General features: G+C 36.3%; 1 protein-coding gene across 2 annotated transcripts in view; it reads left to right on the top strand.

The window, feature by feature from the left end:
- The window catches only part of LOC105835260, a 44,955-nt gene extending 20,360 nt beyond the window's left edge, over positions 1–24,595 (top strand). For both annotated transcript variants that reach the window (XM_012678361.3, XM_012678360.3), the window contains one exon: positions 22,088–24,595. In XM_012678361.3, the coding sequence (XP_012533815.1) occupies positions 22,088–24,240 (2,153 nt within the window). In that variant the 3' untranslated portion in view covers positions 24,241–24,595. The remainder of the gene's footprint in view (positions 1–22,087) is intronic.
- The last annotated feature ends 805 nt before the right edge of the window (positions 24,596–25,400 follow it).

The following is a 25,400-nucleotide window of genomic DNA, read 5'->3' as shown; positions in this document are numbered from 1 at the left end:
TCTTAGTAGTAAATAGTTAATTTACGTATTATATTTAAATATACGTGTTGTATTATTTTATTTATGATTAAATGCCAAATAAATTGATCTTACTAAGAGGCCGGGGATACCTGACGCTTTTGCCAGAGCAGTCGAAATTAATCATAATGTAATTTTAGAATTTCGGTATGTGAAACATATTTATTTTTTTTATGTTTCTGCTAGTATATGTTTATAATTATATCAACATTATATTTCGTCATTAATAATATCATTTTATATATTTTTATGAAATTTATTAACAAAAAAGCTAATATTGATAGTGTTCAACAAAAAAAGCAGCTTTGCAACTGTTGTGAAATTCTTTTATACGATTGGTTTATAGATACATTTAGATACGTTAGATACATCTAGATAAAAACCAAGAGCAAAAACCAGTTGTATTGAAAAATCTTACAACAGTTGCAAAACTGCTTTTTCTCTTGAACATAGCTATCAATAAATAATGTAATTAGCAATTAATAAATATTGAAATAATTGAATAATGATTTAAAAACTTGAGATTAATTTATATAATATAAAAGTATGAACCAGTTAATTAAATTAATTACATATTAAGATAATTTTATTATTTTTTTAACGGATAAATAAATCTTTAAATATACATATAAATTGTGCATTTAGATAGAATAATTTAAATTTTTTGAAACTTTAATTACTATAGCAAAATTTTTTTGGCGTTAACACAACTGTAACATATACTTGATCACCACAAAATACGTACATAATATATGTATAATCATAATGTCGCATATCTTTTAATTATCTCACTATAACATTAATTTAACTGTGACACTTGCGTAACCTTTTTTTGTAAATGTTTTAATATCACAATGATATATTTTGAGGGTATGCGCGCGCGCGTGCGTGTATGTGTCAGTCATTTCTTGTTGACCGGAACATGCCCTTTTTCCAAAACAATTTTGTTATGAAATATTCTGCCAAGGCTTAAAATAGGTGTCCTATCTTAAAAAACGCATGTAATGAAGCCTGTTTTTCGCGATGTTGATTGGTTTTCGCTGCGCTTACTTTGTGTTGTGAGAGTAATTGTCACTGCGATTAAATTTTGACACCTGTCAAATTTGTATAGATGGTTATCTATACAACTATCGCTGTGGCTTATTCTCAAAAAGTAAAAAATGAAAAGTTAAATAGCGTGCGCGAAGCGCGCGTCTGTAGTGTCTGGTTAGTATACTACTGTGATAAAAAAAATAAAGTGAATTTTTCATTTAAACTTTGCGGATACTATAAAATAATGAAATTATTTTTTTGTGGGTTGGTAGTACTATTTTTGACATCTATGCAGAGTTTCATGTCAATATATTTAATTGTTGCAGAGCTACACGTGTTTTTGTAAACATACAAAAGTGAGTTTTTCGATTTTTACTATGTCTGAATATGTTGAACAAAAAATTTGCATTAAATTTTTTTTCCGGAATGAATATTCTGCCGCGGAAACGTTGAGGATGTTGCAGAAGGCCTTTGGTGATAAGGCTATGTCGCAAAAAAATATTTACAAGTGGTACAAAGACTTGAAAGAAGGTCGAGAACGAGTTCAAAATAAACAGCGCCCCGGACGACCATCAACATCTACCAATGAAAGTCACGTCAAGGAAATCAAAGATTTGGTGCTCGAAAATCGTCAATTGACAATTAGAGACCTTGCTGATGCTGCGGGTACGTCATTTGGATCAACTCAAACCATTTTAAAAGATGTTTTGTGCCTCAAACGCGTCAAATCTCGATTGGTTCCAAAAATACTCAATTTTTTGGAAAAAAAAAACGCCGCTTTAACATCTGTAAAATAATGATTTCTGACTACCAGGACGTCCAGGACTACCAGGATGAAACGCATCATTACGGGAGATGAGACTTGGATCTATGCATACGACCCGGAAACAACCGACCAATCGAACGAATATTGTGTAAAAGGTGAACCAAGACCGATAAAACCGCGCCAAAGTTGCTCAAAAATCAAAATGATGTTGACAATTTTCTTCGATTATCGCGGTGTTGTGTATTATGAATTTCATCCGCCAGGCCAAACTGTTAACAAAGAATATTATTTGAGTGTTGCGTATATGCGTCGTTTTCGTGAAGCTATTCGCCTCAAGAGGCCAGAATTATGGGTAGAAAATTCTTGGTTTTTGCATCACGGTTAATGCATCGTCCCACTGCATTGTTTCTTCGAGAACGTTTCGCCAAAAACTCGATCCGTATTGGATCCACAACTACCGTATTTGCCTAATTTAGCACCGTGCGACTTCTGGCTGTTCAACAAACTCAAAAGACCGCTCCGGGGATACCGTTTCGACTTGATTGAGGAGATGAAACCTGAATCGAAGAAAGTATTGAAGGCCATCCCGGAAAAAGACTTTTCTAACTGTTTCGAGGATTGAAAAAAACGTTGGCATAAGTGCATTGTGTCGGACAGGGAGTACTTTGAAGGCGATAAAATTGATTTGAAAGAATAAGTAAAGATTTTTCATTTTATAAACAAATTCACCTTATTTTTTTATCACAGTAGTATATTTTGGGTGTGTTCTACTTAACGTTTGCAACGCTCGCGAGCATCCTTGTTATTAATCAGGTATTAAATAATTCGTTCTCTTAATTTAAAGTTATACTGTTTCAGTATTAGGTGTACAAATAAGTTTCCGCCGTTTGACTAAAGTTGGCGCCACTAGTTATGGTTAAAATTTTCACATGTAAAACGCCATTATCGTAATTTTGGCCATCAATCAACAACATAACCTTGAAATATTAGTAAATTTTTATCAGTATAATATATTTTTTTGCCAAAAAGGTTGAGTTTTAAGCCGAATAAGCGTCATTTGGGGAACTTCTGATTTACTTCTTCCATTTGAAGAAATCTGCAGCTGAGGCGCATCGATTGCTTGTACATGCATATGGTAAGGCTGCCTTAACCCTTTAACGCTCAAATGGACAAGATTTTTCGTAAACTTTGACGGCATAGACTTTGTATAAAAGGGACAAACTTTATATCAAATAGTACTTTTCTAAAGAGTTTTGAGTGTGTTCTTTCGAATGCCGCCGCGAAAAATTGAAAAAAATGTCAAGAATATCGAGTTTCTGACCTTTTTTTCAAAAAAAGCACTATTTTTTCAAGTAAAATTTTTTTTAAAGTGGATTTTTTTTATCGTAACGGGTTTGGATTAGAATCGAAACTGCATATAGCGTGCACTTTTTAGTTGTACTTGAGGACTGTTGTACTTTAGTTTAGTTGTACTTGAGGAAATTTTGCAGCGCAAAAATTTTTTTTACATGGCGTATCGAATATGGCCGCCTAAATGTCAGAAATTTTGAAAATCTTAAATTTTTACATTTCTTTATATTCACACAATCGTAATTCGATTTACTAATGCTTATTAATCACTTAGAAACGTTTGATCATATTAGTTTATATTTTAAAAAGTGAAATCCAATATGGCGCTTCCAATATGGTGGCTAGAATTGGCGGAAATACCGAAAAAAGTAGTATAATTTGTATATTTCTATGTACTAATGTAACTGGGAAATACGAAAGCAACTGTGTGCAAATGTGTGTGTACATACATCCAATTCAGGAAATAATTATAAGTGAAAACTGATGATATCACTGACTTCTAAATTGTCCTTTGCTAATAACTTCCATGTCAGAGTTATCGATTCTCATCGCATGGAAGTGGACGATTATTGAGAATCTTTTTTTGTTTTTTGTATTTTATTTATTTTTTTATAATTTTTCATATTGTTAATTTTTTGTTAAAATTTTTTTTTTCTTTGTAATTAAATCTAATGACTACTCTCGAAATATGATTTACAAAATATAAATTGCCTTGTGGAAACGGAAAGAGACAGCAAATCTCCTACCGTTTGCGCAACCTGCTGGCGCAAGATTTGAACTGACATCGCTGGCTTGTCGTAGCTAAACATTGCGTGTGATTACTAAATGTTGGATGTAAAATATGGATAGCTAACGTTTTGGTTGTGGTATCTTACTTTATTTATTATATACCACGTAATTATAGTCATGAAAAAACACAAAACCAAATTAGTTAGCTCAAAAAAATACTGTTCAACAAAAAAACATAAAGAACAAATAAATTTTGTAAACATTTCAACTTATATTTTTGTAAGACATGTTTCGAGAATAATCATTAGATTCAATTACAAAGAAAAAAAATTTTTGTAGCTAAAAAATAAAAATACAAAAAATTATAAACGAATTAATAAAATATAAAAAACAAAAAAATATTCTTAATAATTGTCCACCTCCACACGGTAAGAATCGGTAACTCTGACATGGAAGTTATTGGTAAAGGACAATTTAGAAGTCAGTAATGTCATTAGTTTTCACTTATAATTATTTCCTGAATTGGGTGTATGTACACACACTCGCACACAGTGTACATAGTTGCTTTTGTATTCTCCAGTTACATTAGTACGCAAAAATATACAAAAAACTATGAATTATACTAGTTTTTTCGGTATTTCCGCCAATCCTAGCCGCCACATTAAAACCGCCATATTGGATTTCACTTTTTAAGATACAAACTAATATAGTCAAAGGATTCTAAATGATTAATGAGCATCAGTAAATTGAATTACAATTATTTGAATAGAAAAAATCGTATAAAACGGGAATTTCCAAAATTTCTGACATTAAGCGGCCATATCCGATCCGCCATGTTAGAAAAAATTTTTGCGCTGTATAATCTTCTGCACGCTTTATGCATTTCCGATCCTAATTCAAACCCGTTACGATAAAGAAAATCCAATTAAAAAAAACTTTACACCAAAAAAATCGTGCCGTTTTTTGAAAAAAAGCTCAGAAACTCGATGTTTTTGACATTCTTCTCAAGTTTTCGCGACGGCATTCGAAAGAGCACACTCAAAACCCCTTAGAAAAGTACACTTTGGTAAAAATTTTGTCCGTTTTATATAGAGTAACCGTCGTCAAAGTTTATGAAAAAATCTTGTGCATTTGAGCGTTAAAGGGTTAAGGCAGCCTTACCATATGTATGTACAAGCAATCGATGCGCCTCAGCTGCAAATTTCTTCAAATGGAAGAAGTAAATCAGAAGTTCCCCCAAATGACGCTTATTCGGCTCAAAACTCGACCTTTCTGGCAAAAGAATATATTATACTGATAAAAATTTACTAATATTTCAAGGTTATGTTGTTGATAGATGTCCAAAATTACGATAATGGCGTTTTACATGTGACAATTTTAACCATAACTGGTGGCGCCAACTTTAGTCAAACGGCAGAAACTTATTTGTACACCTAATACTGAAACAGTATAACTTTAAATTAAGAGAACGAATTATTTAATACCTGATTAATAACAAGGATGCTCGCGAGCGTTGCAAACGTTAAGTAGAACACACCCAAAATATACTACTGTGATAAAAAAATAAGGTGAATTTGTTTATAAAATGAAAAATTTTTACTGATTCTTCCAAATCAATTTTATCGCCTTCAAAGTACTCCCCGTCCGACACAATGCACTTATGCCAACGTTTTTTTCAATCCTCGAAACAGTCAGAAAAGTCTTTCCGGGATGGCCTTCAATATTTTCTTCGATTCGGCTTTTATCTCCTCAATCGAGTCGAAACAGTATCCCCGGAGCGGTCTTTTGAGTTTGTTGAACAGCCAGAAGTCGCACGGTGCTAAATTAGGCGAATACGGTAGTTGTGGATCCAATCGAGTTTTTGGCGAAATGTTCTCGAAGAAGCAATGCAGTGGGACGGTGCATTAACCGTGATGCAAAAACCAAGAATTGTCTACCCATAATTCTGGCCTCTTGAGGAATTAGCTTTACGCAAACGACGCATAACACTCAAATAATATTCCTTGTTAACAGTTTGGCCTGGCGGAAGAAATTCATGATACACAACACCGCGATAATCGAAGAAAACTGTCAACATGATTTTGATTTTTGAGCAACTTTGGCGCGGTTTTATCGGTCTTGGTTCACCTTTTACACAATATTCGTTCGATTGGTCGGTTGTTTCCGGGTTGTATGCATAGATCCAAGTCTCATCTCCCGTAATGATGCATTTCATCCTGGTAGTCCTGGACGTCCTGGTAGTCAGAAATCATTATTTTACAGATGTTAAAGCGACGTTTTTTTCCAAAAAATTGAGTATTTTTGGAACCAATCAAGATTTGACGCGTTTGAGGCACAAAACATCTTTTAAAATGGTTTGAGTTGATCCAAATGAAATGCCAGCAGCATCAGCAAGGTCTCTAATTGTCAATTGACGATTTTCGAGCACCAAATCTTTGATTTCCTTGACGTGACTTTCATTGGTAGATGTTGATTGTCGTCCGAGGCGCTATTTGTCTTGAACTTGTTCTCGGCCTTCTTTCCAAGTCTTCTTTGTACCACTTGTAAACATTTTTTTGCGACATAGCCTTATCACCAAAGATCATCTGCAACATCCTTAACGTTTCCGCGGCAGAATATTCATTCCGCAAACAAAATTTAATGCAAATTCTTTACTCAACAAAATCGGACATAGTAAAAATCGAAAAACTCACCTTTGTATGTTTACAGAAACACGTGTAGCTCTGCAGCAATTGAATATATTGACATAAAACTCTGCATAGATGTCAAAGACAGTACTACCAACCCACAAAAAAAATAATTTCATGATTTTATTGTACCCGCGAAGTTTAAATGAAAAATTCACCTTATTTTTTTATCACAATAGTATAGTACTATAATTGCAGGAAAAAATAAAATATTGCAAAATACATACATTTACACATAACCTCTTCTATCTGTTGCAAGACATACTCTATGTATACTGTCACGTGGATGATATTAACACCACAGCGACAATTGATTTATCGGAGGAATTATCTTGATATTAAGATCTCGAAAGTGACCATATTACTAACACTTAGACGACTACATTAGCAAAATCCTATATTATTTTTCAATTTTGTGTAACTCGAGATATGTACAGCCGAACAAAGAGTTAAAGGACAAAAAAATAGTCAAGTGTATATACATTTGAGTAATAATGCGTTTTAATTTAAAAAGAATAAGAAAGTATATGTCATTAAGTATTAAAATGTACTTTAAAAATTTTCAAAATTCTCGAATGTGAAAATTTCTTATAAAAAATGTTGACTGTTGCGCTTTGTCATATCAGTGTCACTATATAACACCAGGTTACTAAATAAATGATACCATAAATAATTATTAAAATTTGTCAGTAAATAACGGAGATAATATGGGTAATCATATTATCCGCATTGGTCATATTACAACCTTCTCCTCTATTTTTGTTAAATTAACAAAATTAATTCTAATTAAACTATTAACTTAAACGTTATCGATTTAACATTATATTTTGTTTTGTGCAACAAAAATTTTTGTTAAAGAGTATTTATTCACGTACATAAACTCATAATTATTAATTTTATATTTAATTAAAGTATGTACTTTATTTAAGAGGAGTATATATACAATTACGTATAAATTCTTTATTGCTTTCCCCTCAGGGAAATTTTTTTCAGGGAAACAATCTCTATACAGCTTAACCAACTTACCACTAACTTATAACTAAACGTGCGGGTGCTTCGGCAATCACTACTACCTCCACACCCCGCCACGCTACACACACACACACACACACACACACACACACACACACACACACACACACACACACACACACCGCCGCTTTGTGGATTGTTTTTTCTGCCTCTGATTTAATTATTACATGTATTCTCCTATCCCTCCACGTCCTTCGCGTTCCCTATCGTCCCTCTTCCCTCTCCCTCTCCAATTCCCACAGCCAACTTCCTCTCTTTCCTTCCGCCCCTAAAATCATTACTACTACTCCTGCCAATTATCATTATCTTTTTCCCAATCTCTACACTCCTTCCACACATGCTCTCAGGTCTCTATCTTTCCTTCACATAGTCTACACATTTTCTTTTTTTCGTTCTTCCAATATATCTATTCTTTCTCGTCCCATTACCTAGCCTAAACCTCATGACTCTATTTCACCTACTTTCTCTCCATCCTTTTTTTAAATATCGTGGCACCCCTTCCTCTTTCGCACATCTATACCACCTGTTATATTCCGACTCTCTAATTCTCTCCCATTTTTCCTCTTTCTGTATTTGTCTATCCTTACTAAAAATAGTCTCAAAATCCTCTTTCCTTCCCTGCTCATCTATTTCCTTCAATTTCCACCTTCTATGTTTAAAAAAATTCCTCTTTTCTTTTTCCCATCTCCCATCTACCTTTCCAGTCCTACCTATTATTCTTCTCTAAGAATTGTCTTGCCAACCCACTACCCCTCCCCTCATCCAATTCCTTTTCATATGCCCACGCCTTTCTTCCTGCTCTACCTCTCAATTTATCCCTCTGTATCTCTTCTTTCACCATATATCCTGTCGTACTCCATTCTAATCCTAGTACCAATCTTAAATACTTTTCCTTCATAGCCTCTCCATTCTATCTCTCTCTTTCCAACCCCATATTTCAACTCCATAATTCATAACCGTCCAAGCTAACATGTCAAACAACTACAATCTCCTCCCTCAGTCCTTTCTATACCTTTTCTTCCCAATTCTTCAAACCTGACCACCGCCCTCCTTACGCTATTCCTTATCTATGCCTCTTGTCCCCCGTTTGTTTGCATAACATATCGCAGATAGCTGTACTTCTCTACTTCTTCTATTCTCCTCCCTTTCCACCACCAACGTTTTCTACTTTCTCTACCTCCTCCTTTTCTAAATCTTATTATTTTTAATTTCCCCGCGTTTAGCATCAAGTTCTTTTCATCTAAGTACGTTTCCAGTCTATCTATTATACTTCTTATCTGATTCTCCTCCTCCGCTATTAAATTATGGTCCGCGTATACAAGCATACACACCTTTCCTCCTTCTACCCTCCCTCTCTCATTTGATTCTTCCCATTGCCTCCTCCAAGTCTGTTATTAAGACGTTAAAAAGTAACGGACTTAACGGACATCTCTGTTTTACTCTTCTCCCAGTCCTAAACTCCCCCTTCTTTTTCATCGTTTTTATCAAAATCCCTTTATCAATCGTGTCAAAAACCACCTTCAAGTCTACAAATAAGAGTGAGTCCCAGATGCGCACAGTAATAAACGGACACAGCAAGCTGAGTGAAACGGACACAGACCAAACGGACACAGTAATAAACGGACACAGTGCGAAACGGACACAGTAACAAACGGACACAGTGCGCAACGGACACAGTAACAAACGGACACAGACCAAATGCGCACAGAGCGAAACGGACACAGTGCGAAACGGACACAAACCAAATGCGCACACTGCACATACGCACGGACCAAATGCATACACGGAAAGTCGCAAACCCATGTGATGCAGTGAATGCTTTGCACGCACACACACACGGGGGTGCAAGGGGGGCCTTAGGCCCCCCTCCCGCACCCACCCCGTCCAAGTCGCTAACCTATGTGGACTTTACTCTGCTTGCAATGTACATGAATTGCATTTGGTCCGTGCGCACGTGCAGTGTGCGCATGTGCAGTGTGCGCATTTGGTCCGTGTGCATTTGGTCCGTGCGCATTTGGTCTGTGTCCGTTTCGCACTGTGTCCGTTTCGCTCTGTGCGCATTTGGTCTGTGTCCGTTTGTTACTGTGTCCGTTTCGCTCTGTGCGCATTTGGTCTGTGTCCGTTTGTTACTGTGTCCGTTTCACTCAGCCTGCTGTGTCCGTTTATTACTGTGCGCATCTGGAACGCTCCCACAAATAACGCCACCAATTTCCCTCCCTTCCTACTTATACATCTATTTACAAGATAATTTAATACAAAAATGTTATCCGTTGTACATCTATTATTCCTAAAATCTGCTTGATTATCTAGAATTATCCTTTTTTTTCAATGTCTTCTTTCAACATCTCCACTAGGATCATCGCATACACTTTATAAAGTGAAGACATCAAAGTTATTCCCCTATAATCTTTTACGTTTTTTCCATTCGCTTTCTTCAGTGCTCAGAATTAGTTGCACATTTCGGGCCGATTTCTGAGAAACCGCCTGCTATACTCCCATTACTGTTGTAGGCTCGACGACCGAGCCGCCGATCACGCGCGTGACGCTGTGTTTAAGGAGCGCCTTTTGACAAATATACCTGGACCCATCTGCGTGATTAAAAATTTGCGCTGTAAACAATTGTTATTTTTATTGATAATTAAAGTTATTGATATTATGTTTACATTTATAAATATTATTGTATGAATACATGTATATATATTGCGCTCTCCTTGCGCCGGGCGGAATCGCGACGCGAATCATAAACGGTACGAAAGGAGAGAGAGGGCGCCAGACGCGCACTTTCGTCGCGTCAAATCCAAACGCGAAAGTAACACCAAGATCCCTCTTCACGCCCGCGCGGAGTAGTTAGCCGGCCACTCCAATTTCCGGTAGAGGGGCGGTATGCCACAGGCGAACGTTCGAGACTACACGAGACGACACATAAAATGATACAAGAAATCACATACGCTCTTTGTAAAACGATTTAACAGCACGTTTATTCTGAAGAGGGAAATTAACAAAAAATAAGTGATAATGAAAGGAAATTAAAATATAACAGAAGTGTTTCGCTTGGTGCGCAAATGACGGAACTCGCGAGAGAATAATAGAAATGCTTGAAAATAGAAATTAACGCGAAAATAACCGAATTAGCTAGAAAGCGCGAACAAAATAATTACAATAGGAAAAGGCACGAAATTAACATTCAGTTAGACAAAGACGCGAAGCCTAAAGACAACGTCAAGACGCGAGAACGCGAAATTACAATAAAAAGACGACGCGACCTCCACGAAATGTAATCGACAGGGATTATAATGACACTAAATTTTGTAGGAACCGGAGCCCCACGCACAATCGCAGGCACCGCGACACGAATTCTCGGCGCACACAACACGATCCGGCTAACATGCACCTCGCGCGTGCAATGGGATGGCGGTCGCGGTACTGGTCTTCTCCTGCGAATAAAAGCTCCTCCCGCTACGATCCGGGGCCACGATCCTCGGCGACCGCGCTTTACTTTACGATACGCGAATCTTAGCCTCCACAAGTCCTTGACGACTCGCTGCGCATGGGAGTCGATCGCTCGTTCTAACACTAACAAGGGAACGGACAGAACTGTCCCTCACCGATTTTAATGAGCTTTGGATATGTTGTAAATATAAAAACATATTAGACCCATATTTTTTTTAGCTGCGTATCTCGACGTTTAGGGGTTAAAACCACCCCTCAAACATAACGCATTTTTTCGTTTTTTTGCGAATATCTTTGAAAATATAAGGTTTATGAAAAAATGTTTTATACAAAAGTTTTATGGCATTTTATACTCTTTACAATAGTATATTTATATTTTTTATAAATTTCAAACTTTTTAATGTGACAAACACGTGATGCGCTTGCACGAGAACAACCGATCCCTCTATCAACACTGATATTAAAGCTATTTGCCCGTGTCGAGTGCAAAATGTATATATACATCCGTATAAATGTATTTTCAAACTTCAAATTAAATTAAATTATATACTTATATTATCTTGATTACCAGAGCGTGCTACGTGCATATAATGTAAATAATATAATTATGCAAATAGTTATTGCAGTTTATATTTTATATTTTTCTCTTGATATTATATATTTTGTTATATTGTATTTGCAGTTTTAAATGTTTGAAAATATTTTGCTTTATATTAATTTATATTTGCATTTGTAACAGTGAAAATGTACGTAGGCACATATGTATATATATGCCACTTTTGTTATATACAGGGTCATTCAGAACAACTTTAGGTCCGTAAAATGACGTATTTCTGACACAATTCTAAGACGATTTTTTTTTTACCAAAATTTGATTGGAAGCGTAATTTTTGAATTATAAGCCAAAATATGTAGTTATCGAATTACGGGTCGAGTACACAAGGCAGGCAGGAGCGGCGCGCCACGAGCGTAACGCGGGCGCGGCCATATTTGTGTAAAAAAGAGAAAGACAGAGAGAGAGAGAAAGTGTGTATATGCGTGCGTGTATATAAACGTGTAGGTCCGTAAAAGGAATACGTCCTTTTACGGACCTAAAGTTATTCTAAATGACCCTGTATATGCATTTATACTTTATATCGTGTAATACGTTGCGTATTATATAATTAAGATTAATCCATTTTTATGTTCTAATATAAAAATATACGCAAAAGAGGCAGTTATTGAGTGTGACGCGACTAAAGAAATAACGCAACACTACTTCTAGCGCGGCGCCTATAGCGCGAGATTACTATCTCGTTTTGCCAATAATTGAGAATAATGAAACCTATATGTTATTATATATGTTATTATATATGGATTCGGCTTTTAATGCTCTTTAATTTTTGTCCTTACAAAATTTTCAAAATGTCGAAAAAAGAGGTGAGGTAGGGTAAATTAGAAAGTTTGAAATTTGAAAAAAATATAAATACACTATTGTAAAAAGTATAAAATGCCATAAAACTTTTGTATAGAACATTTTTTCATAAACCTTATATTTTCAAAGATATTAACAAAAAACGAAAAAATGCGTTATTTTCGAGGGGTGATTTCAACCCCTAAACGTCGAAATACGCAGCTAAAAAAAATATGGGTCTAATATTTTTTTATGTTCTACAACATATCCAGAGCTCATTAAAATTGGTGAGGGACAGTTCTGTCCGTTCCCTTGTAAGAAGTACGCCCTTGCGCACTGTACTACACTAAAGAGCTCGCTCCCAGAACGCTAGCGCAATTCGCCAACTCGCGAGTGGCTTTACAAGATTATACACGCGTTACGGGCAAGCTCACCGGCTTCCATGACCCTCTGAGTCCTCTCCAAGGCTCTCGCTCCACCTCGGGACGTTCGTCCTTCGCTCGTCACGCCAGGAACTCGAGGACGGGCTGCCAATACGCTATCTCAAACAGCTGGTGCCGGAGAGCGATCAAAAACGCGAGGCGCTCGATCGCAAGTCGATGTGTTCCCCACGCAGGGGTGCGCTACTTGGCTGCGCGTGGCGTCAGCCAATAAGGGCTACGCGTTACGCGCTCGCCCTCAATGACGTACGCAATCCAATTTCGCGAGGTGTCCTTCGATCGCGGGGCCCTTGTTCCTTCTCCCTTGCAGGCCTCGTCGGCCTTCTTGCGGTGACGCCTCGTCCAGTTTTCTGCCGTGCCGCTTGCCTCGCGGCTCCCGCTGAGGGTCCCGCGGTAATCGTCCTATGCCTCGGCCCTGTCCTCCGTTTTTCGCTGCTCCGTCAAGGCTGAATTCCTAGTCCTGTGCGGTGTATTCGCCGAGTGAAACATCCGATACGCAAAATACAAAAAAAATGTAATTAGAATTCGCAAATGATATCGCCAATGTGGCCCGCCGAGGATCGTGATATGCTCCCTGCACCGCCCGGCCGTTCTTACTAGCGCGAGCTTGGGCCTTGTGACGGCGGAGGGATGCTGCGACGCCGCTGCGAAACTGCAACGTCACAATATATTTAGCAATAATATAATGTAAAAATTGCAATTTTGTTAATAGTTTTCTACATTACTTAAAAGGTACTATTGCTGATGCGGTTTTTAAAATATTAATTTTTATATTAATTAACTTTAATTATCAGTAAAAATAAAAATTATTCACAGTGCAAAAAAATTTTTAATCACGCGGATGAATCCAGGCATATTTGTCATAGGACCGTCGAGCCTAAAACGGTAGTGGGGGTATAGCAGGCGGTGTCTCAAAAATCGGCCCGAAATGTGTTTTTCCGAGCACTGCCTTTCTTTATTATAGCCACAACTACACCTTCCTTCCACTTCTCTGGCCACTCTTCCCCCTTCCACACCCTATTTAGAAATTCTTCCCTCTATTCTTCCAGCCTCTCTCCCTCCAACCTTCATAGTGCCACGTTCCAGAAAATGATTCGCACTCTCTTCTTCTTTTCCAACCTCCCCTCTCTTATTCTCCCCCTCACATTCTTCCTCCCCTCTCTTCCTCCGACTCCTCCACTTTCACCTCCTTTTCCATTTTTAAGTACCTCTATCTCTTTGTCCCACCTCCACCAACTCTGTCCTACCCTGATCCTACGATAACCTAACCTAACCTAACCATACCCTATTTCCTTTCTCTTCTTCTGCTCTTGCTATCCTCTCCAAGCTCCACCTCATTTTCTTTTCTTTCCATGTTCAATCTTCTAAATTTTTTTCCCTCCCTCTCAGGTTTTTCTTTACTTCACACCTCTTTCCTCTGCTCTTCATCTTACCCATATTCTCCCTTCCTTTCCTATGCACTTCTCTTATTCTTTTTACCCCCTTCACCGTTACATCCCCTCCAATATCTTTAAACACCCCTTCTACCGCTTTTTTTCTTTTTCTCTCCTTCACCGTTATCCTCTTAATTATTATATTCCTCCTTCTCTCTTCTCTACCTTTCATCTCCATCTTCTTCTCCATCTCTCTGACCCTCCCTTCTAGTACTCTATCTCCTCCAATGTCCATCTTCTGTATCCTTTTCTTTAACTCCTCCTGTGCGTCCACTAAATCCTTTATTTCTTCTTCCTATCTATTTTCCCTCTTCTTGAAATCCTTAATTTTATTTTTTAAAACCTCTGTTTCCTCTTTCATCCATTTCCCCTGTTTTCTACAATCTCCGCCAACTCCTGTTTTATTTCAGTTTAAACTATCTTTAAACTCTCCAAAATCTCGACTTTCCAGACCCTCAACTTTCTGTTAAACTCATCCCCCTCCTCTCCTGCGGGTGATCTTGCTACTCTCTTACTTTCCCTACCATCTTCTATCAAAGTACAACTATCATTTCTCCCTCTCTCCATAATCTGTACTATGACTATCGCCTCTTCTAAACTCGTCTTAATCCTCTACCTTCCCGCTAAACTTCCTGGTGGCGTTGCCGCTTCCTACTATCACGCTCGTCCGTCTTAAATTTACCTACTGTTTGTCTCTACTTTGTTGTCCACCGATTTATCTAATTAATATGCTATTTCTTTCTTGCACACTTTTCCCAACTCTGCCTTTACTACTCACACACTCCACTCACTCCCTATTAGTGGCACCCTGCTATCCTACTCTCCTTATCACCTTCTTTCACATCTTAACCTCACCAAAAACTACTGACAAACTGCACACGTCTAACTCACTCAGCCAAGGAAGTTCGAGTAAATATACAGAGAACAGTTCCAAAAAGTGCAAACCTCCGATCGCGCTGAAATTTTAACCGAAGCGCACCCTTGAAGAAAGGGTGAAGAAAGTCCCTAAAAGGATTTTTGGCGACAATGTCTCGTTTGCCCCCCAATCTCCTTCAAAGTTTTTACAGTTCTTACTAAATATCTCCGAAAATATTGATTTTAGAGAAAAAAAGTTTCAAACAGAAAATGAAGCTCATAAAAAACTATAAAGAAAGTCATATACATTTTTTACGTAAACTTATTATTTTGGCTGTTATTTGGGATTCCGCCCCTTCTCCTGTGTATTCCCTCCCTGCATTTTTTCCTAACTCTAACCCATCAATTTTAAGTCGCTACGTGGTCGTAATTTCAAATCTGACATTGTAACTTGGTCAGTTGGATATCCATAGCCAAATAACGACTTAAAATTGGTGGGTTATAGTTAGGAAAAAATACGGGGAGAGGGTCCCCGCCCCTCCCCCACCCACGTGTTCTCTGCACAATCCTTTGCGAATTTCCACGCGAAACGAGATTTTCATTATATTTTATACGTACTTATTTGAATTTTGCGCACTTCTGCCCAGGGCACCCTATCAACGGGGTGGGTACGGGAGAGGGGTTGAAGGCCCCCTTTGCACCCCCTCCGTGCGTGTGTGTGTGTTTGTTCTTTATACCACGCATTCTCTATACCTATTTTTTACGCTAATCTTTTCCGAGATACATAATAAAAACTTTTAAAATTTTGATTTAAAAAATACTTTTTTTCTTCATGATAGCCAAAATAATAGGTTTACGTAAAAAATGTATATAACATTTTTTGTTTGAAACTTTTTAAGAGCTTTATTTTTTGTTTCAAACTTTTTCCTTTAAAGTCAATATTTTTGGAGATATTTAATAAAAACTGTCAAAAGTGAGGGTTGGGGGACAAATGAGGCTTTGTCGTCAAAAATTCTTTTAGGGACTTTTTTTCTCCAATCAAGGGAGCTTTGGTTAAAATTTCAGCGCAATAGGAGGTTTGCGCTTTTTGCAGCTTTATCCACTATACAATTGACACAACGATATTTTTCAAACGTTTTATGCTATTAAAAAAAAGATTTTAATTAATAAAGCAAAGATCAAGTATCAATTTAATTAATAATGTCATTGAATTATTAAAATCAATTACAATTATACTGATTTTGTTGATTCAACTTTTTTTCCGTGTACAGTACCATAAAAAATATTTTGCTTAATATTAAATTGTATTTAGATTAATATTAATACGTGCTGGTTGGTAAGCGTGACTTGGTGTAAGAAGCAAGACTAAGATAAATGCTCTAGAAACAAGAGATAGAATAAAGAGAGTACAGAGTTTGAGAAGGAAAATATGTTACAAGGCGGAAATCAAAGGGTTAAGAAGTGTTAGAAGAACTAAAATTTTAGGAAGGAGACAAACAAAGAGAGCAAAAATGAAGAGAGAAAGAGGTGAAATTTAGAGGTTAGGGATAGCCAGGTGCATGAAAGACGTGGAAAAGGTTGAAAGCGGCACTTATGAAGAAGAAGAGAAAGAAGCGGAGGACCCAGCAGAAAGCAGAAAGATAAAAACGAGCGAAGAAGGTGCAGCTAAGAGGCAAACAGCAGAAAGTAGATAGACTAACCGGATGAAAGAGAACAGAGAGGGAGACAAGTAAGAGAGGAAGGCCTACGAACGCCGAGAGACTGCGGAGAAGGAGAGCGGAAAGTGTCGGGTCGATCTGTAACTTCTACAGAAAGAAGAGGGAACGAGAGGAAGTAGAAGAGGGAGAAGAAGGGGGAAAGGAATCCGCGCGTAAGGTAATAGCGCAACAGCTGAACCCGGCATCGAAATATAAGAAGGAAAAGGACGGAGCGACGAGAGGTAACGGTAATGGGAGAACTTATAATCATCAAAGAAGAAATGGAGAAGGCTATAAAGAAAAATAAAGCAGTAGGGAAAGATGAAATAAAAAACAAAGCTTGGACAAATGCAGATGAAAAGACGAAAGAAAAACTAAGGAGCATAATTCAGAAAATTTGCAATAGGAAAGAGTTACCAAATGAGTGGAAAAGGGGTCGGATATTTCCAATTTTCAAGAAGGGACACAGAAAGAAAGCAAAAACTACTGAAGTATAACACTTCTGAACACGGAATATAATATACTACTAAAAAAAAAATAAAGAACACTTTTTGTATACTAAAAATTTAGGTTATTTTCAAACTGCTGCAACTCAACGACAAATCATCGTAGAAACAAAATCCAAAAAGCGTTTTAAAGCTTGAAACTTCTTCTTTGAAATGTTTTTTGGCGATTTTAGTTTTTTTTTTTTACCATCGCACAATGATGAAGCTTGACCCGTTAAAATAAAAATTTTTTATGCAAATTTGCTGTGCTGCATCTCGCGTGAAAAAAATCATAGAGCATTTTTGTTATTTGCATCTTAGAGCGGGAACTTTCCCCTTTAATTTGAGTGGTTGTTTATTGCTGTACGTTTTTTTTGACCGAGTTATTGAGATTTTAATAAAAAATGGTCATTTTGATTTTCATCGCTTGTTACTCGTGAACAAATCAACGTACAGCGCTCAGCAAAAAAGCGTTGAAAAGCTGAAAGTTTGCACTTTTGAATGCTGTTATCAATTTTTTCACGGATTTACTTTTTCTAACAACAAATTGTGTTCAAAGATTACGTAAAAAATCGCATATTTTACGGTTTTCATTTAGTTTAAGGTACTGTTGTGAAGAACGATTCAATCACATCGCTAAAGCGAAGTTTTATAGTACGATTACTCCCCAGTAATAAACACTAACGTTCATGAAATGTAACATTTGTATTCCACGTGTTTATCATTCTTGAAATTGCTGAAACTGCTTAAAATGTTTTTTCAACAATTTTTCTACACCCTTTTGACCAAGTTTGACCAAGTCAACCTTACATTTCTTTTTAAATGACGCTTACCGCCGGCATTAGCGTTGTCCAATGTGCACCATGTGGAAGATGCCGGTCGAATTGTGCACATCGCGCACGCGCGCGCATGTGCGTATGTGTGTATGTGTTTTACAGCAAAAGTAAGGATCCCGCGGTTTGTCACGCGCTCGCGGCTGTTCCTTGCGACTTCTTAAATGTCGTTTTATGTTGTTTTAAATGCGTTCAAATGTCTACGCGGCATTTTGAAAATTTCGTATACAAGCTCAATACTCTACAAGAATCGTCTGTGTGTTAAACATTTGTTTTAAAGTTTGTTCTATACATAAACATTACATGTAAACATTACGAGTACGCACCTACTCACATACATACCGTAATGTTTACAAGTAATGTTTACGTACAAAGAGACTTTAAAATAAATGTTTAGTACAAAGACGACTCTCGTAGTGTATTGAGCTCGTATACGAAATTTTCAAAATGCCGTGTAGACATTTGCCTGCAACAGAAGTTGCACAAATAATCGCACTTCTCGAAGAAGGTTTTCGCATGCGTCACGTAGCGCATCATGTTGTCTATCTCTGTAGTGAGTAGAGTTTGGTCACGATATCAAAAGACAGGACGTTATACGAGACATGAAGGCAGTGGTCATGGTCGAGTAACTACTGTTAGACAAGATCGAGAAAGCGTCTAGTTACATTTGCCGCATGAAGACAAGTCCTGCATAAACACAAAATTCGTATGCGATAAACGTAAAGGCAATTTGTAAGATCCACGAATTTCATTTATGTATCGAACACTTGTAATTACAGGAAGTGGCAGGATCACTAATTCAGTTTGTTCTGCTTTGAAATACACACAATCACAGAACCACCGTTATGGGCTTGTACTAGCATAACGCAGCGTCGATCATAGTTCATTTCATCGACGCCAAGTAAGTGTACGAGCGTCATTGCTGTAAAGACAGAAACGCGATTCATCAGAAAAGTACACATTTTTCCATTTTCTCGCGGTCCAATTTATGCGATTGCGCGCAAATTGAAGACGTATCTAACAATGTCTAAGGGTAAGACTTGGCACTTGCGCACGAGAACGCGCACGCGATGTGCACAATTCGACCGGCATCTTCCACATGGTGCACATTGGATAACGCTAATGCCGTCGGTAAGCGTCATTTAAAAAGAAATGTAAGGTTAACTTTGTAATTTGGTCAAAAGTGTGTAGAAAAATTGTTGAAAAAACGTTTTAAATAATTTCAGCAATTTCAAAAATTATAAACACGTGGAATACAAATGTTACATTTCATGAACGTTAGTGTTTATTACTGGGGAGTAATTGTACTATAAAACTTTGCTTTAGCAATGTGATTGGATCTTTCTTCACAACAGTACCTTAAACTAAATAAAAACCGTAAAATATGCGATTTTTTACGTAATCTTTGAACACAATTTGTTGTTAGAAAAAGTAAATCCGTAAAAAAATTGATAACAGCATTCAAAAAGGCAAACTTTCAGCTTTCCAATGCTTTTTTGCTGAGCGCTGCACGTTGATTTGTTTACGAGTAACAAGCGATGAAAGTCAAAATGACCATTTTTTATTAAAATCTCAATAACTTGGTCAAAAAAAACGTACAGCAATGAACAACCACTCAAATTAAAGGGGAAAGTTCCCGCTCTAAGATGCAAATAACAAAAATGCTCTATGATTTTTTTCACGCGGGATGCAGCGCAGCAAATTCGCATAAAAAATTTTTATTTTAACGGGTCAAGCTTCATCCTTGTGCCACGTTGGTAAAAAAAAGATAACTAAAATCGCCAGAAGCATTTGAAAGAAGAAGTTTCAAGCTTTAAAACGTTTTTTAGATTTTGTTTCTACGATGATTTTTCGCTGAATTGCAGCAGTTTGAATATAGCCTAAATTTTCGGTATACAAAAAGTGTTCCCTATTTTTTTTTTTTAGTAGTGTATAATGGTAATAATAAAAGAAAAAAGACTAAAAAAAGAAACAAAAAGTTTAAAGATACTACCAGAAACCCAAGCTGGTTTTAGAAAGAAAACAAGTGGAATAGACAACATCTACATTTTGAAAACAGTAGCAGAAAAAGAGATCCATAAAAAAAAAGAAAACTATGTGTCTCCTTCGCGGATTTAAAAGCAGTGTTCAACAAAGTAAATAGACAGAAATTGCGGCAGAAGAGATGAGAAATTGTAAGATAAATTAGAGGCTAATTAGGGTAATAGGAAACATCTACCAAGAAACTGCTTATAGAATTAAAGTAAGTAATAGGTATACAAGAAAATTTTGGACAGGAAAAGGATTGAGACAGGGGTGTCCACTTAGCCTGCTGCTCTTTTTTATAGTCATGGCAGATGTAGAAGGCTTTCTAAAGAAAAGAAATAATGGAGGGGTAAACATAGGAGGGACCAAAATGTACACTTTGGCATATGCAGATGACCTGGCCATATTAGGCAACAGAAGAAAAAGGGCTGAGAAGGATGCTAATCAGTTTGCAGATATATTTTTTAAAAAATGATACTGAATGTAGGAAAATCCAAAATTTTAATTTTTAGCAGGAAGAATAGGGAAAAGGAAAACAGAAAATGGAGATGGAGGGACAAAAACATAGAAAAGGTGGAGGAATTTAAATATCTAGGATACATGTTCAAGAAAAACAACGGGGTGATGCAAGAGATGACGAAAAGGGCAGCAGGAATAACGGCGCAGATATATGGGGAATAGGGGAAAGACAATTTGAAGGAGATTGGGAAAGAAAAATGATGATGTTAAACATCCTAGTCAAAAGTATTTTTATGTATGGAGTGAAAGTTTGAGGATGGGAAGAAAGAGAAAAATTGGAAACACTACAAGCAAGATACATTAGATGGACTAGGCTTGGAGAGATGCACGTCGAAGTATGTAATTTTAGAAGAGGTCAAAATTGAACAGATTAGCATAGAAGCAGGTGTCAAAGTTCTAAAATACCAGGAAAAAATTAGGAGGGATACAGAAAACAAATTACTTAAAAAATACAGAAAAGAAATGGAAAAAAGAGAAGATACAAAGTGGAGTAAGCTATGAAAGAATTGTATGCAAAAGGGAAAACGCATAAATGGGAAAGTGAAGCAAGGGAAGATAAGGAAAAAGACTCGATAAGAATCTGGCGAAGGAGGTACAGGAAAAAGAAGGAAGAAGAGAGAAGAATAAGAATAAAGGAGTCAGAATCTGCAAAAGACTACCAAAAATAGCTAAAAGAAAGACCAAAATACTTGGAAATAAAAGGAGGTAGAAACAAAGCAAGGATGATAACGAGATTTAAATGATGTAACGTGTAGAAAGGAAAAAAATATTGACTACCAGAAGAAAAGAAAATATGCAGTATCTGCGGATAAAAGAAAAAGACCTGGCAACATATCAAGGAAAAATGCGAAACAAAGACTGATCTAACAGAGGAGGAAACCGTGTTAAATAAAGAAAAAAATATTTTATGGATGAGACTAGTTTCAGCAAAAAGAAAGGAAGCAGAGAAGACAACAGACAATAAAAAAAATCAGGGAAAGAAGTAGAGAAACAAAGATTCTGAAGAATCAAGAAAATGTCATTAAATATAGAATATACTGTAAAATTTTTGTAAACATAGGCTTTTTTCTTTTTTTCCTGTTAGATGAAATTAATTATTAGTTCTGAACCAATTCATGTATTCCGTGAAAAAAATCATTATTGGAAATAAAAAAGGCTATTATTACGTGTATTTTAATTCTCAAAAAAGATTTTCAAAAAAATACATAGAAAATCTTGTTAATGGTGCACAAATGACTTTACATTAATGACCCCGATTAGTTTGACCATGACTCCAACATCCCTTTAAATAAAAGTAAGAATTGTGTATGTAAGCTAATTTTATTATTTAATTACTATTTCAGGTACCAAACAGAATGTGATCAAGCTAATAGAAGATGATAATGATCTTATACCACCGCCGATGTCATTATCTCTTCCAGAATTATTTAGTACGCAGCATCAAATAGTGGAAGTAATGCGAGAAGCGGTTAGCTCTACCGAACTTCTTCATGAACGAGCTATGGAACGCTTTTACCGCGCTGTTGCTGCTGAAGAGGCATCTGAAATTGATAAACAAAAAATGCAATCTGAAAGACAAATCGAATTAATGTTAGATATCGAATCTATTCAGAAACCATCATTTCAAAGACACCTATCTAATTCCGGTATTACTACGCACAATTTAATGGCTTCTTGGCAGGCCAAAATAAATCGTCGAAGAGCAAGTGAAGGACAAACGGATATATCCTCGAAAACGTTAAAACTTCTTTCGCCAGTTTTGTTACCAGATGTTGAAGCCAGATCAGATCCAAATCTTCCCTCTGAAACGATAATGATAGATCCTTGGGAACAGAACAATAAAGTTGAATCCGTAGAACGTCTGCGTAGATGGCATGAAACAAATGTACCAATCCTAGAAAAGATACAAGGAGAGAAATCGATACAAGCAAATAATGAAGAAAGCGAAAAGCTGAATATACCATCTATTATGGTGAATAAAGTAGAATCTCAACCGATTGCTCAAACAAAAACAGAAGAGGAGGAAAATAGTATTGAAACTTCTGAAGAATCATCAGAAGAAATCAGTAGTGCAGATAGCGAGGATTTGAAATTATTAAAATCAAGGATCCTGGCGAGACAAATTATTGATGAAGAAGATACGTATCATCCTAGAGGAAAATCAGTTCCACACGTCGAGCAAGAATTCCCACAGATTTCATACGATAGATTACCAATATTTGAAACTTCTCCTCCACCTGTCAGAATGGCTACTTTTGTCTCATCCAATAATGTAATGCCTAAATCAATTCTTAAAAAACCTAAAGAAGAAATTAATTTTGAAGAGCACAATTTTGACAGATCGATTTCTCCAGAAACACCAATTAGAAAAACATTATCACAATTGTATCAACAAGAAGATCTAGAGAAAACGAATATGAATATTAATGACAAAATTTCGAATTTCTCTAACCGAATCTCCCTGTCCGAAGCTCTAAAGACTTCTACGATGTCGGAATCGGATACGGATAGTATTATATCTGCGGCAGAAGCAGCAAAAAATCGAAGAATGCAAGCAAAACTGCGTTCCATAACACCTGAAGAAGAGACAGAAATAGAAGCTAGAATGGCTGTTGTAAATCAATACACTGAAATAGTTCGAGAATACGCAAGTCATTCACGACATGGCAGTGCAGCTAGTTCTCGTAGGTCTTCCATTTCTGAAGATCAAGATCAGAAGTATCGAGTACAAGAAAAACTTGCTCCAAAATTAACAGATACGCAAGAGCAGGAAAAAACAATAAAATTAAAAGTTAAAAATAAAAATGAAATCGACAAACAAAAGAAAAATAATGAAATACCGAGTTCCAGGAGAGAAAGCGTTGATTCCAGAGGTACAACTCCAGCGAGAGACACAATGATTGCAAAGGAGAAGTGCAGAAGTAGACCAAATTCCAGGGACCAATCTCCAGCTACAAGAAGAAATGAAAGATTAGGACGTGCTTCGAGATCATCTTCGAAAACTCGGAATCGCACACCTTCTCAGGAAAGACAAAGTCGATCTTTAACAAAAAATGATTTAAATGAACAAGGCTCTCATATATCTAAAATATCTTCTAGACCTTCCTCGCGCTCCTCATCTAGATCAAGTTCTAGAGAAAAATTTAGAGCGACGGTGCCAGTAGAATTAAAGGTTGAAAAATTACAAAAAGCACTTGAGAGTAGCAAATATCGAACAATGAGAAGAGAAATCGAAATAACCACAGAAAACGCCAGAGAAAGTATTCCTGATCAAATAAATGGAAAACAGTTAGCTCTAGAAGCTAAAAGAACAGTCAGATCGACGGTGAGCTATATAACCGATCTGACATTGCTAATAGCTGCAATGTATATTTATTTCTTTAAAAAGGAAACTTTAGCAGTCCCGTTCATCGTGCTTCTCCTATATCGAAGAGTACAGGAAGAAATACACGGATGGATACCACGTCGTTGGAGGTGGTCTATCAAAAAATACTAATTGACCAGTGTCAACTAAGTTGTCATATATATATTTCATACATCCCACTTATTAATTAAAATATTGTAAATCAGAAATTCTCAAAATATGGGTTATTCATTGATGGATCGCAAATCGATTTTTAATAATAAATGTAGAGAAAAAAATTTTAGCTATAATGTGACAGGAATTAAAACCAAATTTTTAATCAGAAACAAATTCCTAAACAATTACTATATATTATTTATACATGAAAATGATTCGATTCAATACGTCAAAAATATTAATAGAAATAAAAAATAAGAACATTTTACATTTCATATTTTAAAAAATAAATTTATAAAATTATAGCCACAATAAAAATTAAAAAATAGAATTTTAAGTGGTAAACAAATAATAAATTTACTTTCTCCCTCTCCCACTCGCTTTGTTATAATACCTATATATGAAGCTAGATGAGTCGCAAATGTTCGTTATTTTAAAAACTAAATCGTTATTTACATGAACTAAGAAACCTTACTCCAAAGTTGCAAATAATTAATTAAATCTTTCAAATAATTACAATAAAACTAAAGAATTCAAAGTTAACTCTAAATTAAATTTCATTTAATTTAGAATTAAAATTTAATTTTTAATTAGAACAAAATTTAATGGAGAATTAAAATTTCAATTTCAATTTCAACAAAATTTAATTCAGAATTAAAATTCAAATATCATTTATAACAAAATTTAATTGAAAAATATAATTTAATTCTCAGTTAAATTTTATTTCAGAATTAAAATTTAATTTTTATAATTATTTACAACAAAATTTAATTCAGAATTTTTATTTAATTTTCAATTAAATTTTATTTAATTAAGAATTAAAATTCAATTCTAGTAGTTAGTTATACATCGGTTTTAACTACGGAGCTTTGAGGGGGGAGAGGGTGTGCAGGGGGAACTTGTAGGTGCGCGGAAGCATGACGTCACGCGGATCGGGAGTCTCACAGTGTCGAGATGGAAGGGAAGAATCGCGTTTCGCAGTCATGTTTCGGGGTCCGTGACCGTCCCCGGAAGCGGGAGAAGAGGAATCGAGGTCCGCGCCCGCCGCCGCCGCTGCCACAGCCATCACCGCGGTGCTCGCGCTCCGGAGTCCACCTGTCGCCGCCACCGCCTGTGAGTGTGAAAGAGCATGAGAG

The sequence above is a fragment of the Monomorium pharaonis genome, chromosome 6 (assembly GCF_013373865.1).
Source record: "Monomorium pharaonis isolate MP-MQ-018 chromosome 6, ASM1337386v2, whole genome shotgun sequence".
NCBI classification, from domain to species: Eukaryota; Metazoa; Arthropoda; class Insecta; order Hymenoptera; family Formicidae; genus Monomorium; species Monomorium pharaonis.
This window is presented reverse-complemented; position numbering and strand designations above follow the sequence as displayed.